Source organism: Oryctolagus cuniculus, chromosome 7 (assembly GCF_051225735.1).
Source record: "Oryctolagus cuniculus isolate XC-2025 breed Fujian yellow rabbit chromosome 7, ASM5122573v1, whole genome shotgun sequence".
NCBI classification, from domain to species: Eukaryota; Metazoa; Chordata; class Mammalia; order Lagomorpha; family Leporidae; genus Oryctolagus; species Oryctolagus cuniculus.
This window is the reverse complement of record NC_142873.1, coordinates 82,365,719-82,382,690: the sequence shown is the minus strand read 5'-3', so window position 1 is coordinate 82,382,690 and position 16,972 is coordinate 82,365,719. Positions and strand designations below refer to the sequence as shown.

At 42.1% G+C, this 16,972-nt stretch overlaps 2 protein-coding genes across 6 annotated transcripts in view; one reads left to right on the top strand and one right to left on the bottom strand.

Annotated features, from left to right (window-relative positions):
* LOC138843111 (guanylate-binding protein 4) overlaps positions 1 to 8,763 on the top strand; it is a 90,448-nt gene extending 81,685 nt beyond the window's left edge. The window contains exons 13-14 of one of the 3 annotated variants that reach the window (XM_089300405.1): positions 3,462 to 3,545; positions 8,464 to 8,763. In XM_089300405.1, coding sequence (XP_089156531.1) covers positions 3,462 to 3,509 — 48 coding nt within the window. In that variant the 3' untranslated portion in view covers positions 3,510 to 3,545; positions 8,464 to 8,763. Of the gene's footprint in view, positions 1 to 3,453; positions 3,546 to 4,115; positions 4,132 to 8,463 lie in introns of those variants that run through there. The other 2 variants (XM_070078107.2, XM_089300404.1) reach the window with 2 other exon arrangements.
* LOC108177586 (guanylate-binding protein 7) overlaps positions 5,548 to 16,972 on the bottom strand; it is a 38,000-nt gene continuing 26,575 nt past the window's right edge. For all 3 annotated transcript variants that reach the window (XM_089300428.1, XM_070078121.2, XM_070078124.2), the window contains exons 9-11: positions 8,246 to 8,348; positions 7,744 to 7,937; positions 5,548 to 6,894 (exon numbers count right to left, since the gene is read on the bottom strand). In XM_089300428.1, the coding sequence (XP_089156554.1) occupies positions 6,685 to 6,894; positions 7,744 to 7,937; positions 8,246 to 8,348 (507 nt within the window). In that variant the 3' untranslated portion in view covers positions 5,548 to 6,684. The remainder of the gene's footprint in view (positions 6,895 to 7,743; positions 7,938 to 8,245; positions 8,349 to 16,972) is intronic.

Sequence of the window (16,972 nt, the reverse complement as noted above, 5' to 3'; positions counted from 1 at the left end):
GCCTAAATTCCCACAGGCACATATTTGACCTGCGCTTTACAATACAGGGAAAAAAATCCCCTATGGATTTTTTCTGTAATATCCATGTACACTGACAACAGCAAGGAGATAAGATTTTTTAAGATTGATTGATTTATTAGTTTTATATTTATATTTTATAATGCTTTATATTTATTGTTTTATATTGTTTGTGTATTTATTTATTTTTTAAGATTGATTTATTTATTTGTAAGGCAAAGTCACACACACACACACAGGAAGAGAGAGAGAGAGAGAGAGAGAGAGAGATTTTCCATCAGTTGGTTCAATCCCCAAATGGCTGAAATGACCAGGGCTAGTCTAGGCTGGGGCCAGGAGCCAGGAGGAGCCTCTTCTGGGTCTCCCGTGTGGGAGAAGTTGGATGGGATGTGGAGCAGCTGGGACTTGAAGTGACGCCCATATGGGATGCTGTCAGTGTAGGCAGTGGCTTTAACCCATTGCGCCACAGGGTCAGCCCCAAGGATATCAGATCTTTCAAAACAATTGTCTGCACCTGGAGAGAACCATTCTGTGAAACAGGAGGACAGTGAGGTTCCTTAGCAGAAATGCTGGTGCTGGAGGCAGATCAGGGCAGGATTCTCTCTGTACTGGGAAGAAGGAAATCAGCAGGTACTGCTAGTGACACAGCATGACTAGGAGGATCAGCTCAGTCTACTGTTCTTGTGCCTTGTTCATTTAGGGAGCCAGATTCTATTCATTCCTCTGACCCGTCCACACTTCCAACCCCACAGCTTTATTACTTCTACCAACTCTAAACCCTTTTAGCAAATGCTTTGCTATCCACTTCAAGAAGGATATTCCTGTGCAAACTCTCCAGGTGATTGCGTATTCCTGGTAAGGGCAACTCCCCTGTTCACTGACCACCCCATGGCTGTAAATGGATCTGCATCTACATGCGCACAGCACACTGCAGAAATTTGTAAAGCAAATTACCACACAAATGCAATAATAATTTGCCCCAGTTCCAGTCTGCTCTTGTTTTTGAGCTATGTCCCTCTGATGTACTGGCAGGATGAAGTATCTCTTTTTTTTAAGATTTATTAGTTTATTTGAAAGTCTGAGATACACAGAGAGAGCAGAGGCAGAGAGAGAGAGAGAGAGAGAGAGAGAATGAGAATGAGAGAGAGAATCTTCCATCCGATAGTTCACTCCCCAGTTGGCCACAGTGGCCAGAATTACGTCAATCCGAAGCCAGGAGCCAGGAGTTTCCTCCAGGTCTCCCATGTAGGTGCAGGAACCTAAGGATTTCCACTGCTTTCCCAGGACATAGCAGAGAGCTGGATAGGAAGTGGAGCAGCTGGGTCTTGAACTGGCTTCCATATGGGATGCTGGTGCTTCAGGTCAGGGCGTTAACCTGCTGCACTACAGCGCCGGCCCCTGAAGTATCTCTTTTGTCCTCTGCAACTCTCCCATAACCTGCTTTCTGTGTAAACCTGGAGTCAGTATAATCTCTTATTCCAAGACGCCCTTTCATCTGAACTATGTGTATGTCACTAATTCCTTGGTACCCAGTGAACCCTAATACAACAGTGCCATGCCCAGTGCTGGTGCTTGTGAAACATCTATCTAACAACAAATGACCAGTTGAAAAGAATCTCCCAATAGATAAGAATAATCTAGAAATTATTTATTGAAATCAATGATTTTTACTTAAAATGGAAATCTCTCCAATGTCATGTATACTTTTGTGGCTATAAAATAATTTATATTTGTGAACAGAAATTCATAATTCATAGAAAATGATGAAAAAACAATGACTCATTACTGAAATGGCCCTGCCATTAAATCTGGAGTATCTTCATATAAACCTGCTATAGGCTGATGAACACATTCCTCCGCTGGAATCATCCTAAATGCAATCATAGTTAAATCACTTGTGATCAATATTTCAAACTTATCTGCAGACAGTAGTTCGATGGTAGGTAGAAAGCTGTTATTACATAAAAATTCACAAAAGCATTCAAGTGTCCCTGGAACTATGTTTTGGTTGCCTAATAGAAACATTAGATGTAATTAGAAGAAAAGACAGTTCATTTCTCACCATGAATTCTATTTCAAAGAAACCTTGCCCAGCTTTCACTTTCAGTCTCATCTGAGAGAAGATGAAGTTTCCATCAAAGTCTTGAAATGGATACCAGATTTTGCATTCGTGGAAAACTGTAAATGACTTTGATTGCTCTTATTTGTGTAAGCTCAGCTTGCAGGCTGAGAAGGTGAGCTGAGGCCAGAGAGTTCCTGACAGTGTTAGCTGTGGCACTGCGGGCACCTGACACGTGAATGGGTAAATGGCAGCCACCTCTCTCAGTCTTTCTCTGCATGTGTGTCTCCCGCTTGTTGTCTCACTGTCACTCAAAAAAATAAGATCATGAACTTTCAAATTTCTGGTAGATAATTTTAAAAGAAACAGAGACACAAAGGGCACTCAGAACTGAATTTGAAGAGAAAGAATCTATCATCTCATTTGGGTAGGAAATTCGTATGAGGGGCCAATTAACCCAATGTCATACTGCACCTGTTAGATATAATATTTTAAGCCACAATCATTCCTGGCAATAATGCCCCTGGCTCCTCACAGCAGCCATTAGATCCCCAGGTGCCTCATGAGAGTGGTCCGCCTACGGGGACACGTCGGGTGACATTCGATGTCTGTTGTGCTCTCTGTCACATGATTCTACCTTTCCCTGGTAAAAAAGTAGCCCTAGAGGCAGATTCCACCAGTTCCCTCAATTAGCACAACTGTGAGAGAAAGAGGGCTTCCTATTACAGTGTCCACATAGGTAGCCTTCTATTTAATAGTGCACTTCCAGCAACCAGAAGCAGCGGGAGAAAATGACCGCGCTAGTTTCCCCACAGCCTCAGCTCTTCCGGAACACCGTGCACACCCAGCCAAGAATGTGCGCTGTAACACAGGCAGTGGCTCCAGGCATGTGGAAGGGCAGCCCCTGCCTGTCGGAAGGCTCACCAGTGGACAGAGGGACAGGGACTCCATCTGTGAGGAGCAGGGGCAGAGCGGTCCAGAAACTTGCGGGAACCCAGGGATGTTCCTAGCGTGGGATTCCACAAACCTGTCTTCTGCCTGTTGACTAACGCTGTTAAAATCTCTACTGTGTATGGAGTTGGTCTTCTGTGTGCAAAGATACTTGCAAATGCGCCGCAATGCAGAATGGGACTGGGAAGGGGAGAGGGAGGAGGGGGAGGGGTGGGAGGATGGATATGGTGGGAAGGATAACTATATTCCTAAAGTTGTACTTATGACATTTATATTCCTTAAAAATAAATTAAAAATAAATAAATAAATATGTAACAACAACAACAACAACAAATCTCCAAGGCTAGCAAGATATGAGTGCGGTTTGATTTCTGTCCGCCTCCCTCAGTCCTTATTGCGGTGATCAGCTATGTTTTCATTTTCAGCTTCGTAGGAGTGGATTCCCGAGGAGCCAGACCAGAGGAGCCAGACCAGAGTGTAAGAGGGAACTTGTTTCTGACTGCGGCGCCCTGGCCTGGTGAGTGCACCATGGCGCTTAGTCACCAAGGCCCCCTTCCCTTCCCCAGCGCTGTCTCTGTGTTGGCTTGGGCGCTGGGGGCCAGAGGACTCCCGGGGGCGCTGGGGGCCGGCCCTAGGTGCAGCGTCTCTGTGGGGCCCAGAGGAGGTGGCAGGTATCCACATGTGCCCCGGATGCGCAGCTCCCACTCGGTTTTCCACTGGGGGCTGCAGCAGAGTCCTGCTTGGGATGCAGAATGACGGATCCTATCCTCTTCTGCGCAGGGCGGCTCAAGTCCTTTCTGGGAATGAGACCCAGATCCAGCCCCTGGCAGTGGCACTGCTGTGGGGTCCTTCCCCCCTGCCTCCCTGCTCTTTCCTGCTGTCCCCTGCTGGGCTTTGGAGGAATAGAGAGGAAAGACCCTTACCTTAGACGAGTTGAATCCTCCAAGTTTCACCTGATGTTTTAAAACCACACAAATATTCCAGAGTTCACCAAGTTACATTTCACGGAGCTCTACTCTCACTTTCACTACTCAGCTGTTGGAATTCACTGTACGGTCTGACCATGCGTGTTTACATCCACTTTTAGAGTGCATGGTCCCTTGCTTGAACGGCATCAGAGTGACCAGAGGTGCTTGTGGAAGACCCAGAAGGGAGGCGTTTGTATCCTCAGCCCACGTGACCCCAGGAAAGGAGACTTGGGAAATCGCTGGGGGTTTACCCCCATCTGATAGAGCTGCCTTCTCTACGTGTAACTTGGTGTTAAAATATCCTGGTTTGTGTTCCGTTGTGCAGATGTGCCGGATTTTATTTTATTTTATTGATTTATTTATTTTTTGACAGGCAGGAGTGGACAGTGAGAGAGAGAGACAGAGAGAAAGGTCTTCCTTTGCTGTTGGTTCACCCTCCAATGGCCGCCACAGCTGGCGCACTGTGCTGATCCGAAGGCAGGAGCCAGGTGCTTCTCCTGGTCTCCCATGCGGGTGCAGGGCCCAAGCACTTGGGCCATCCTCCACTGCACTCCCTGGCCACAGCAGAGAGCTGGCCTGGAAGAGGGGCAACTGGGACAGAATCCGGTGCCCCGACCGGGACTAGAACCCGGTGTGCCAGCGCCGCAAGGCGGAGGATTAGCCTAGTGAGCCGCGGCGCCGGCCGATGTGCCGGATTTTATCCCTTCATCTTTAGATGAGCTCTGTGGTTGTTTCTATGTCTCAGCTATTATGCTGTAGTGAACTTGCAAGTGCAGCATCTCTTGCATAGACTGACTTCCTTTCCCTGCATATGCACTCAAGAGTGGAATGCTGGATTGGATGGGGGTTCTAGTTTTTGCTTTTTGAGGAGTCTCTAAACTTTTCCACAATACATGCCCAATAGTGGGCAAGGATTCTCTTTTCTCCACACTTGACCAGCACTTGTTATTTGGGTCTTTGATAAAAGCCTTTCTACCTGGAGTCAGGTAATGGCCCATCATGATTTTCATTTGCATTTCCCTAAGTTATAAAACAGGCTTAGCAAGATAAAATGCAAAATTTGTAGGCAGTGATCTTAAACCTAATGTCTCACTGCAGCTGAAACCAATTTTTGTACGTGAGATTGTTATTTACAAAAGACATCTTTTTAGATTTAAGTTGAATTTTAGTCTTATTTTCTATTTACCCAAAAAACCCCTTAGGACAATGATGCTTAGTCGACATTCTGCTTCTTAGGACTGCCTCTGAAGCAAAAATTTCAGGCAGCTGCAAGACAGGTCCCATGGGTGACTGTGGACTAGGGACCAAGGTGCCAGGGACAAGAAGTGCACTGGAGATTGTTCACCATTACGTTAGGTTTAATGGGAGAGGACAGCCATCAGAGCAGATGGGCACCCTCCAGAGAAATGCCTGAGGAGGAGAATCTGATAGGTGACAGAATAAAAGGCAGTGACCTAAAGAGGCTCCTGGAAGCGTCTGTGAAGAGGCAAGCCAGAGGGAGAAAAATTGGAAGCCCTGCAAAGAGATAATAACTTTATACTCCAGACTAAATTCCATTCAACTTTCATTTTATTTTTATTCTTATTTCAAATTTAAAAAAAAATTCATTTATTTATTTGAAAGCAGAGAGAGAAGGAAACACCATTCACCTTCTGATTCTCTCCCCAAATACCTGCGATCATTGGCAAGCACTTGCCAGGCAGTTGATCAGTACTCTCTTGAATGATGAGGCCCCATAATGTGAGCCCTCACCTGTTACCAGGGTGCACAGCAGCATGAAGCTGGAATCAGGGGCAGAAAAGGGACTCAATCCCAGTCACTACAACACAGCATTGGGATGTCCACATGGTGTCTTAACTCCAGACCAAGTGTCTGTCCTCTTTTTTCTTTTAATTTTAGCTTTGTCCCCCTTTCATTTTACTGATTATAGAGTACCCTCTGAAGTTACATTCAATATTTCTTATTTACATTAAAGAGCTGTCAAGCCTTGGCATTACAATGATCCTGCAATGAACAGAATAGTACATACACACCATTTCAACTTGGGTATACAAGTCTATGAAAGAAATTACAAAAGGTACAATTGGTGTATAAAAAGTCACCTACATTTTAATTTTTCATACATAACTGTAAGAGTTGACACTCACACTAGCAAATATGAGCAACTCTCAATTTCCCAAATGCCTTGGTTTCTCAGTGTGCTATTAAAGCTCTTTTTCCTTGCCCTTTATGCAACTGAAAAAGGAACCACATAATTTTACTTTGCATATCTTTTATTATCAGTAACATTAAGCATTTTTTTATTTTGGCTATTTAAAAAATGTGGTTGCTGTTCTAAACTCATTGATATTCAAGGACTCATCACAACTTAAATATCTCCATCTGTAGCACAAATTACACGTTTTTTCTTTATCTTGCCGTGAATTTTAGCTTTCATTCAAATTGTTTTTATGAACAATTTCATTATATTCCAATTAACAGCCCAATTTGTCATAATAATTCAATAAAAATTCAGTTTTTCTTTTTAGGATACAAGGTCCTGTTATCCTTTAATAATTATATTTATTTTTTAAAATTTTTAATGAAACTTCCATGACATACATATTTTTTACAATGAGCAACGCTGTTATGCTATTAAAATGAAAAAAGAAAGCCCATTTTATATTTTCCTGCCCAAGAAATCTCAGCCTATAACTTTCTTAACAGCCTTGAAATAACTTCTGGTGACAGCTTAGTCAATACAGAACCAAATGTACTACCCAGGAAAGAAGGAAGTACTGAAAACAACACTTGTCCTTGATTTTCAATTACTTCAATCTCTTCTGTTAGCCGCTTGATCTTTTTATTTACCTTAGCAGCATCCTTTTTAAATACTTCTGTAAGCATGTCTTTTTGAGCCTATGAAATGAAAAGTCCACTTTCAAAACCTTTTTCATTAAGCATAAGAGTTTTACATTTAACTATGTCAGTATTTAAGCACATATGTCTATTTGTCTACCATTTTAGAAGGTTTTTTTTAGGAATTTGTCCTCCAATATAGCCAGAAGTTTTGTCTTGAATAGGAGAAAATCCATGATTTAACTTTTGTGAGTTTTCCTTAGCATCATTTCCCCAGGGAAAAGTGGGGAGTTTTGTATAGGGACAAAGAAAGCTCATTGGGAAAGAATGTGGATTAAATTCTAATTGGCTCTCATTTCCATGAGGTGGCACAGCTGAGCTCATCCAGCAACTCCTGAGAAGTGCTGACACCACACAGGACAGTGCTTATCAAACCCCACGCTGGGACAAAGGATGTGTATGTTACTTTAGTCATAAAGGATGATCAGGCAGATCTGGAAACAATGGACCAGATTCAGAGTCCTCCATTTTCTATCAGGTCAAATTTGATATTATCAGACCAGATAAACCTATTTCAGTCTCTTTGAGAGTTGTTCCAGAAATCTCAAGCACCAGTAGCTAAGGTCCCATTGCATAGGGGCTTAGTGAGACCATTTCACAATTGGAGCAACAACTGCAGCCCCAAACCCAGGAGAATGTCATTTGTGTCTCCAAAGTCCAACACTCCATAAGTGGCTGGAGACTCCTAGATTTCCATGCTTCAGGGGGACCCAGGTGTATTTGAGGTTGCAGTGGGACAATTGTCTTTTAGGTTCCCTCTGGGATGACACCTGTGCTTGACATTGGGTCCCGCCCTTCCCAGGATCCAGAACACTGTCCCCCGGGGCACCGCCCAGCCCCCAGACTCACCTTCAGCTTGTGCTCCAGCATCCTCTCCTGCTCTCTGAGGAGGTCCTCCCTTTCCCGCTCCATCTTCTCCTTCAGTTGAGCGATGTTCTCCTGGAAGCTTCTCTCTTGAGCCTCCATCTTTTGCTGCATCTCCTGCTCCCTCTGTCTTAGCACTTCCCGTTCCTTCTCAGCGGCCTCCCTCTTGGCCTCCCCAGCTGTTTCACAAACATTAACAAGGGAAGAAAAACCGTTGAGTTCAAGACCAGGCAGCTTTAACAGCAATGCTGCAAGTGGGAGGGGAAGATCTTCCCCTAAACAGCAAGAGGATGTTTCAGAATGTGCCAGAAAGGCACTGATAGGCTGGATGTGCAGCCCAACTGCCCTTGTTATTTTCAGGTTTAGCAGACCATGTGCTCAGTAGTCTGGAGAAGTCTCTTGCTCCAGGAAAAACTTCTTCTTCAATAAATAGGCGGGCTTCGCATGAACCTTCCCACCCTCCTGTGAGCTGAGCCCGGCCCCGTACCTGCTAGGGCCTTCTCTGCATCAGTGAGAGCCTTGTCTGCCTGCAGGATGGAGTTCTCTGTTGCTGTCTGAGACTGCAGGAAGGTCTGGAGCACCTCAGTTGCCTGGAAACCAGCAAGCAGGAAAAGTACTTCAGGGAGAAAAAATCTAGTCTTCTGATGTGGAAATTATTGTTGATAAACGTATAATTTGGACTTGTAATTTCTGCATCCTTCTTAGGTACAGCAGAAACTCCAAGGTTTTTGGTGAAGCATAGGCACCCTGTGGATCAGCCTCCTTTCTAGCAGTGCAGTCTCCTCAACCAGGGATGCTGCCCACCACCACCTCTATCCCCCATCAGAGGCAGAGTACCCTGTTTGCCTGCAATATTGGCATGCTGTTTTTCTTACGCTTGGATGTTGTTCTACCCTTTAACAAGGATAACATCATTGGATATGTTAACATGTAGCACTTACCTCCCCCTTCAAGAAGCTCTTTTATTCTCCCTAGTTTCTTTGAAATATACCTGGCAAATCACAATTGTGTATGTTTAAAGTGTATAACATGCTGCTTCAACGTATATGTGAGTGCACTCTATAGTTCTTACTATTAAGATAATTAACAGACTAGTCCCCAACTAAAGGCTGCTCTGGTGGGATTCCAAGATGGTGCTTTAAGAAATGACATACTATGCTAGACTAAGGATAAATAGTGAAAAGCAAAACACATAACAATATACAAAAACAAACAAACAAACACAAAACCATAGGAAGTGCACTCTCAGGGAGAAAATGGAGAGAAAATCATACTGGAAATGCTAGAAGATGAATGCTGTGGACCTGTGGAAGGTGTGGACACACAGCACGAACATCCAAACAACATGTGACTGCAGTAACCAAGAGCTCAACTGGGCAGAAGCTTGGAGAAAGAGGTGAGAACAGACTGCAGCAACCCATGGTGACATAGTCAGAGAGAGAGTATGCCATGAGTCCAGACAGGAGCCCTGGGGGCTAGCAATAACCCAGGGAGCCAGTGGAAGTAGAGGGGGCCATATTTATTTCACTCCAACCTCTCCAAGATAGCACCCATTGCCTAGGGGAGAAAGTGTAGGCACCATTTTGGGTTTGGGTGGCAGCTAAAGAAGCCTTTGTGCACATGCACAGCAATTGGCTGGTAGTACCTTTGGCAGTAGTGGGGAATGAGCAATATTCAGCCAGTGTTTGTTGCATATGCACGTGATCCAGAGGTTCCAGTGGAGGGAAAAATCCACAGTCTCTACTGAGTTTGAGACTGGCTGGGAGGAGTGACAGGAGCTGGCCACTCATGTAGGACTGAGATGCCTCCAGCCTCTGAGGATCAAGATGTCTAGGAAGAGCTGGCTCAGGTAACATCTGCTTCTCTGTTGACTGGTCAGGCTGGCAGGGCAGAGTGAATTCTCTGCACTCAGTGGCTGTGGGAGCCTTATGTACTGAGACCATGGAGCTTTGGTGGTTACATAAGAGGGTGCAGGGCATAGCTGGGGATCTGAGTAATCACTGGGTATGGCTCCACATGCTCAGAGCTGCTTTGTTGCCTCAGATGAGTCATTGTAGAGGGAACTGTGTTCACAGTGAAGACTGCGCAGGTCATCTATGTGGTTCATATGGTGGCACAGATGAGTGTTGAACACACTGGAGGCTAACACCAAGGCATTGATCACCTTGGAGGAGAGGAGGTAAGGGGGTATCATACCAACAGAGGTGACCATTCCTCCCTTCTGTTAACAAGAGGAGATCTACCATGACCATCTTGGGTGTTACCCTGATACTCGCCCTACCTTGGAGCACTAACCAAAGTTCCTTGGCCACATGTACCACACACCTTGTGGTATTCACTGAAAGTGCAGATGTGTCACTAAGGCACAGAGGCATAGCTCAAAGATAAAAGCCATCAGAGGAAAAGAAAAAAAAAAAAACAAGTAACTCCACAAATGCCTAAAAATAAATGCAGAAAATCAAGAAGTAAGAATCAGGAAGATACCATGAACCCCCACACCCAAAGGAACACAACATTTCAATATCAGGCTGTGAAGATGAAGAGAGTAATGAAATGCCAAGAATGGAATTAAAAATATTAATCATAGGATTACTCAAAAGCAATCAGAGGAGGAATTAAGGTGGCAGTATAGCACCTGGGGCAAAATAGTTAATGAGCAGAGAAGATAGAAGCTGGTGATAGAATCAAGACAAGTTCACACAGAAAAGCCCAGGAGTCCATCAGAGACTGGGTAGGTCCATGCTAAGGGAGTAAAGAGGAAGGGGAAGTGGCTAGGCACAGCAGAGATGCCAAATGAGGAGACTGGTGTCACTCCCTCCTTCCCCAGTGAACCAAGTGAGAGGTCACAAGTCAATGGAGCTTCGGATAGCAATGGACAGGGAAGCTTGGTGAACTGCAGTTGAAGTGCCAGGTGGGAAGAAGGAGAAATTATAGGGGAAGAAGCAGAGAAGTCGGGCATACCCCCGTCCATCTATGTCTCCCTCCTCGCCTCAATTGGACCTACAACCAGCAGGAAGAAGCCACAATGATTGTTTACATTTTCAAGTGTAAGCAGGGGCTGCCATATTTGCCTCCCATGCACATGCCCATTAATTGTGGGGGCCACCTCACAAAACCCCCAAACTGGGAACAAAGATCACAACATTTCAGATTAGTTTTCTTCCCATCACACAAGCTGTACAACAAGGAGTAGTCCTAAACATCGAAAACCTGAGTTCATCTCATGCACCAGTGAGATGCAAGCCCAGCCCCAGTAGGTGGGGCTTAGTGCACCAAAGCTCTGGTGCACTTCCATCATGATCTAGCAGTAAACAAGGTTCCAGAAGGTGGGGCTGTGTGCTTCCACTTGTGACACACAAATACGTAGCAGCTCACAGCGGAGGGAAATTGCACCACAGGAACAAAGTCACAAATTAAAGACAAAATCAACCAGAAATGCCAAAACACAAAGGAAAAATCCTGAATAAGAACAAGGAATACATTATGAATTCTCCAAAAGAATACAATTCTTCAATAATGGAATCTAAAGAAGAAGAGATTGGAGATATGCCAGAAAAGGAATTCAGAAAATTAATAGGCCAATTACTTAGAAGCAATCAGAAGAAAATTCATGATCTAATGAAAAGCATTCCCCCAAAATTGAGATATTAAAAAGAAGACAGAATGAAATTCTAGAAATGAAGGATTCAATAGATCAAATGAAAAATATAATGGAAAGTCTTAATAATAGAATAGATGAGACAGAAGAAAGAATATCAGAACTAGAAGACAAATTTCCAGAAATAATATAGTCAGACCAAATCTAGGAAGAAGAACTCAGAAAATTAAAAATCACAGTAGAGATTTACAAGATTCTATCAAGGGGTTGGTGCTGTGGCATAGCCAGTAAAGCCACTGCCTGCAGTGCTAGCATCCCATATGGTGCCAGTTCAAGACCTGGCTGTTCAACTTCCAATCCATCTTTCTGCTATGTCTAAGGCCTTGGGCCCCTGCAACCATGTGGGAGACTAGGAAGAAGCTCCTGGCTCCTGGCATCAGATCAGTTCAGCTCCGGCCATTGAAGCAAATTGGGGAGTGAACCAATGGATGGAATACCTCTTTCTTTCTCTCTCTCTCTCTCTATGTGCCCCCCCTTCTCTTTTTGTAACTCTCACTTTCAAATAAATAAATAAATCTTTTTAAAAAAGATTCTATCAAACAACCCAACTTATGAATCCTGGAAATTCTGGAAGGTGTGGAAAGAGAAAGGATTAGAAGGCCTTCTTTGTGAAATAATAACAGAAATTTCCCAATCTGGTGAAAGAAAGTAACATCCAAGTATAAGAAATACACAGAACTCCCAACAGAAATGACCAGACAAGAACTTCACCATGACACATTGTAGCAAAGTTCACCTCAGTGAAGTACAAAGAACACATCTTAAAATATGCACAAGAGAAAGACAAATCACATTTAGAGAAAATCCAATTGGATTCACTCTGGACTTCTCGTTGCAAACCCTGCAGGCAAGGAGACAATGTTGAGACATATTCTAAGTCCTAAGAGAGAAAAATTCAACCCAGAATACTGTACCCTACAAAATTCTCATTTATGAATGAAGGGAAAATAAGGATCTTCCTTAACAAGTCAAAATTGAAAGAATTTGTAACTAATCACCCAGCGCTACAAAAGATACTCAAGGATGTGCTACACACAGAAACACAGAAACAGGAACATTGTTACAAACGAAGAAAAATGCAAAAAATGACCCAGTAAAAGTACAAATGAAATCCAAAATACATAAATAGGGCTATTTACGGAAACATCACAGGGGAAATTTGATACTTAACAATAACAACACTGAATGCAAATGGTCTCAACTCCCCAGTTAAAAGACACAGACTGGCTGAATGGTTTAAAACCCCAAACCCATCTATTTGCTGCCTACAAGAAACACATCTTACCAACAAAAATGTACGCAGAATGAAAGTGGAAGGATGGAAAAAGATAATTCATGTAACAGAAACCAAAAAAGAGCTGGTGTGGCCATCCTAATATCAGACAAAGTAGACTTTAACACAAAAACTATTAAAAGAGTCAAAGAATGACACTGTATAATGATTAAAAGATCAATTCAAGAAGAAGGTGAGACTATTATAAATGTATATGCACCTAATTGCATGGTACATGTCTATTTAAAAGAATTGGTAAGGGATTCAAAGGGAGATATAAACTCAAATACAACACTAATGGGGGACTTCAATACCCCACATTCAGCAATGGACAGATTAACCAGGCAGAAAATCAACAAGGAAACAACAGAGTTAATTGACACAATAGACCACATAGGCCTATCAGATATTTACAGAGCCTTCCACTCTACAGCCACAGAGTACACATTTTTTCTCTTCAGTACGTGGGACTTTCTCTAGGATTGATCATATGCTAGGCCTTAAAGCAAGTCTTAGCAAATTCAAAAAAATTGAAGTCATACCATGCATCTTCTCAGACTACAATGCAATGAAGCTGGATTTCAACAACTCAAGAATCTCTACATCATATGCAAACATATGGAGAATGGACAGCATGTTTCTGAATGAACAGTGGGTCATAGAAGACATCAAAAGAGAAAAAGTTTTCTGGAAACAAATGAAGATGACAACACAACATATCAAAACATATGGCATACAGCAAAAGCAGTGTTAAGAGGAAAGTTTATAGCAATAGGTTCCCACATCAAGAAATTGTAAAGGCAGCAAATAAATGAGCTATCACTGCATCTCAAGGATCTAGAAAAACAACAGCAAACCAAACCCAAACTAATAGGATAAAATAAATAATTAATATTAGAGAAGAAATCAATAAAACTGAATTAAATAATAAAAAGACAAGCAAAACGAAGAGCTGGTTTTTTGAAAAAATAAACAAAATTGGTACACCTTTGGCCCAACTAACAGAAAAGGAGAGAGAAGACCCAAATCAATAAAATTAGAGATAAAAAAGGAAATGTAACAACAGACACCACAGAAATAATAAAGAGACTCATCAGGAATTACTACAAAGAGTTGTGTGCCAACAAACTGGGAAGCCTAGAAGAAAGAGATGGATTCTTGGACACATACAACCTACCTAAATTGAACCATTAAGACATAGAAAACCTAAACAGACCCATAACCAAGACAGAAATTGAATCAGTAATAAAGGCCCTCCCAACAAAGTAAAGCCCAGGACCGGATGGCTTCACAGCTGAATTCTCCCAGACATTTAAAGAACTAACTCCAATTCTTCTCAAGCTATTCAAAACAATTAAAAGCAAGGGAATCCTCCCAAATTCTCTCCATTTTTTAAGCCAGCATCACATTAATTCCTAAACCTGGAAGAGATGCCAACAGAAAAAGAGAATTACAGACCAATTTCCCTGATGAACAGATACAAAAATCCTCAACAAAATTCTAGTGAATCAAATCTAACAACACATCAGAAAGATCTTCCACCCAGACTAATTGGGATTTATCCCTGGTATGTAGGGATGATTCAACATTCTCAAATCAATCAATGTGATACATCACATTAACAAACTACAGAAGAAAAATCGTATGATTATCTCAATAGATGCATGGAAAAGCATTTGATAAAATACAACACCATTTCATGATGAAAACTCTAAGCAAATTGGGTATAGAAGGAACATTCCTCAACACAATCAAGGTTATTTATGACAAACCCACAGCCAGCATCCTATTGAATGGGGAAAAGTTGGAAGCATTCCCACTGAGATCAGGGATGGCCACTCTCACCATTGCTATTCAATATAGTCCTGGAAGTTTTAGCCAGAGCCATTAGTCAAGAAAAAGGAATCAAAGGGTTACAAATTGGAAGGAGAATTCAAACTATCCCTATTTGCAGATGACATGATTCTTTTTTAGGGGATCCAAAGAACTCCACTAAGAGGGTACTGGAACTCAAAAGAAGAGTTTGGTAAAGTAGCAGGAAACAAAATCAATACACAGAAATGAACAGCCTTTGTATATACAGACAATGCCACAGGTGAGAAAAACTTCTGAGATCAATCCCATCCAGAATAGCTACAAAAAAATTCAAATGTCTTGGAATAAATTTAGCCAAAAATGGCAAAGATCTCTTCGATGAGAATGATAAACCATTAAATTAAAGAAAGAAATAGAAGAAGATACAAAAAAATGGAAAAGTCCTCCATGTTCATGGATCGGAAGAGTCAATGTCATCAGAATATCCATTCTTTTGAAGACAATTTTCAGATTCAGTGTCATACCAATCAAAATACCAAAGACATTCTTTCTCAGATCTAGAAAAAATGATGCTGAGTTTCAAATGGAGGCACAGGAAACCTCAAATAGCTAAAGCAATCTTATACAACAAAAGCAAAGCTGGAGGCATCACAATACCAGATTTCAAGTCATACTGTAAGGCAGTTATAAACAAAACAGCCTGGTACTGGTACAAAAATAGATAGACCAATGGAACAGAATAAACACCAGAAATCAATCCAAGCGTCTGCAACCAACTTATATTTGATCAAGGAGCTAAAAACCATCCCTCGAGAAGGACAGTCTCTTCAACAAATGGTGCTGGGGAAACTGGATTTCCATATGCAGAAGTATAAAGCAAGACCCCTACCTTATCCCTTACATAAAAATACACTCAACATGGATTAAAGATCTAAATCTATGACCTGATACCATCAGATTAATTGAGAACTTGGAGGAAACCCTACAAGACACTGGCACAGGGCACAAATTCTTAGAAAAGACCCCAGAAACAGGAAAAGAAAAAATTAATGACAGGGATTGCTTCATATTGAGAAGCTTCTGTACTGCAAATGAAAAGTCAGGAAAGTGAAGAGGCAACCAACAGAATGGGAGAAATTATTTGTAAACTATGCAGCTGATAAAGGACTAATAACCGCAATCTACAAAGAGATCAAGAACCTTCACAACAACAAAACAAACAGCCCAGTTTAGAGATGGGAAAAGGACTTAAACAGACATTTTTCAAATGAAGAAATCCAAAATGGCCAAAAGATACATGAAAAAATGTTCAGGATCGCTAGTTTTCAGGGAAATGCAAATCAAAATCACAATGAGGTTTCACCTCACTCCAGTTAGAATGACTTTCTTTTTTTTAAGATTTATTTTTATTATTGGAAAAACAGAGTTACAGAGAGAGAGGTAGAGTCACAGAGAGAGAGAGAGGTCTTCCATTCCATTGGTTCACTCCCCAAATGGCTGCAACGGCCAGAGCTGAGCTAATCCGAAGCCAGGAGCCAGGAGCCAGGAGCCACCTCTGGGTTCCACACACGGGTATAGAGACCCAAAGACTTGGGCCATCTTCTACTGCTTTTCCAGGCCATAGGAGAGAGCTGGATCAGAGCAGGAGAAGCCAGGACATGAACCAGTGCCAATATGGGATGCCAGCATTGCTGGCTGGGGCTTTAACCCACTGCGCCACAGTGCCAGCCCCTAGAATGACTTTCATACAGAAATCAACAAACAACAAATGCTGGAGAGGATGTAGGGAAAAAGGTACCATAATCCACTGTTGGTGAGAAGGCAAACTGGTAAAGTCACTATTTAAGACAATATGGAGATACATCAAAAATCTGAATATAGACCTACCATACGACCCAGCCATCCCACTCTTATAAATTTACCCTAGAGAAAAAGCTATCTGCACCTCCATGTTTATTGCAGTTCAATTCACAATAGCTAAGACATGGAATCAACCTAAATGCCCATCAACAGAAGACTGGATAAATAATTATGGGATATGCACACCATGGAATACTACACAGTGGTAAAAAAAAATGAAATCCAGCCATTTCCAACAAAATGGATCAAGCTGGAAAATTTCATACTTACTGAAATAAGCCAGTCCTAAAGGGACAAATACTATATGTTCTCCCTGATCTGTGAGAACCAACAGGGCACCTAAAATGAAAGCTGTTGAAGTGAAATTGACACTTTGAGAAGCAATGACTTGACCAGTCCTTGTATTTACTGTCAAGTAACAGTTTTTTAGTTTTTCTCTTCTACATACTGTCTGTTGAACTCTTCGCTTAACATAGAGTTAATCATATGTATATAAAGTCAATTGAAAATAGATCTCAATAAAAATAAGAGGGGGAACAAGAGAGGGAGCAGGAAGTTTTTAACTGTAAAGCTCTATTTTTCTGCATAAAATCCTAGTGACTTAATTC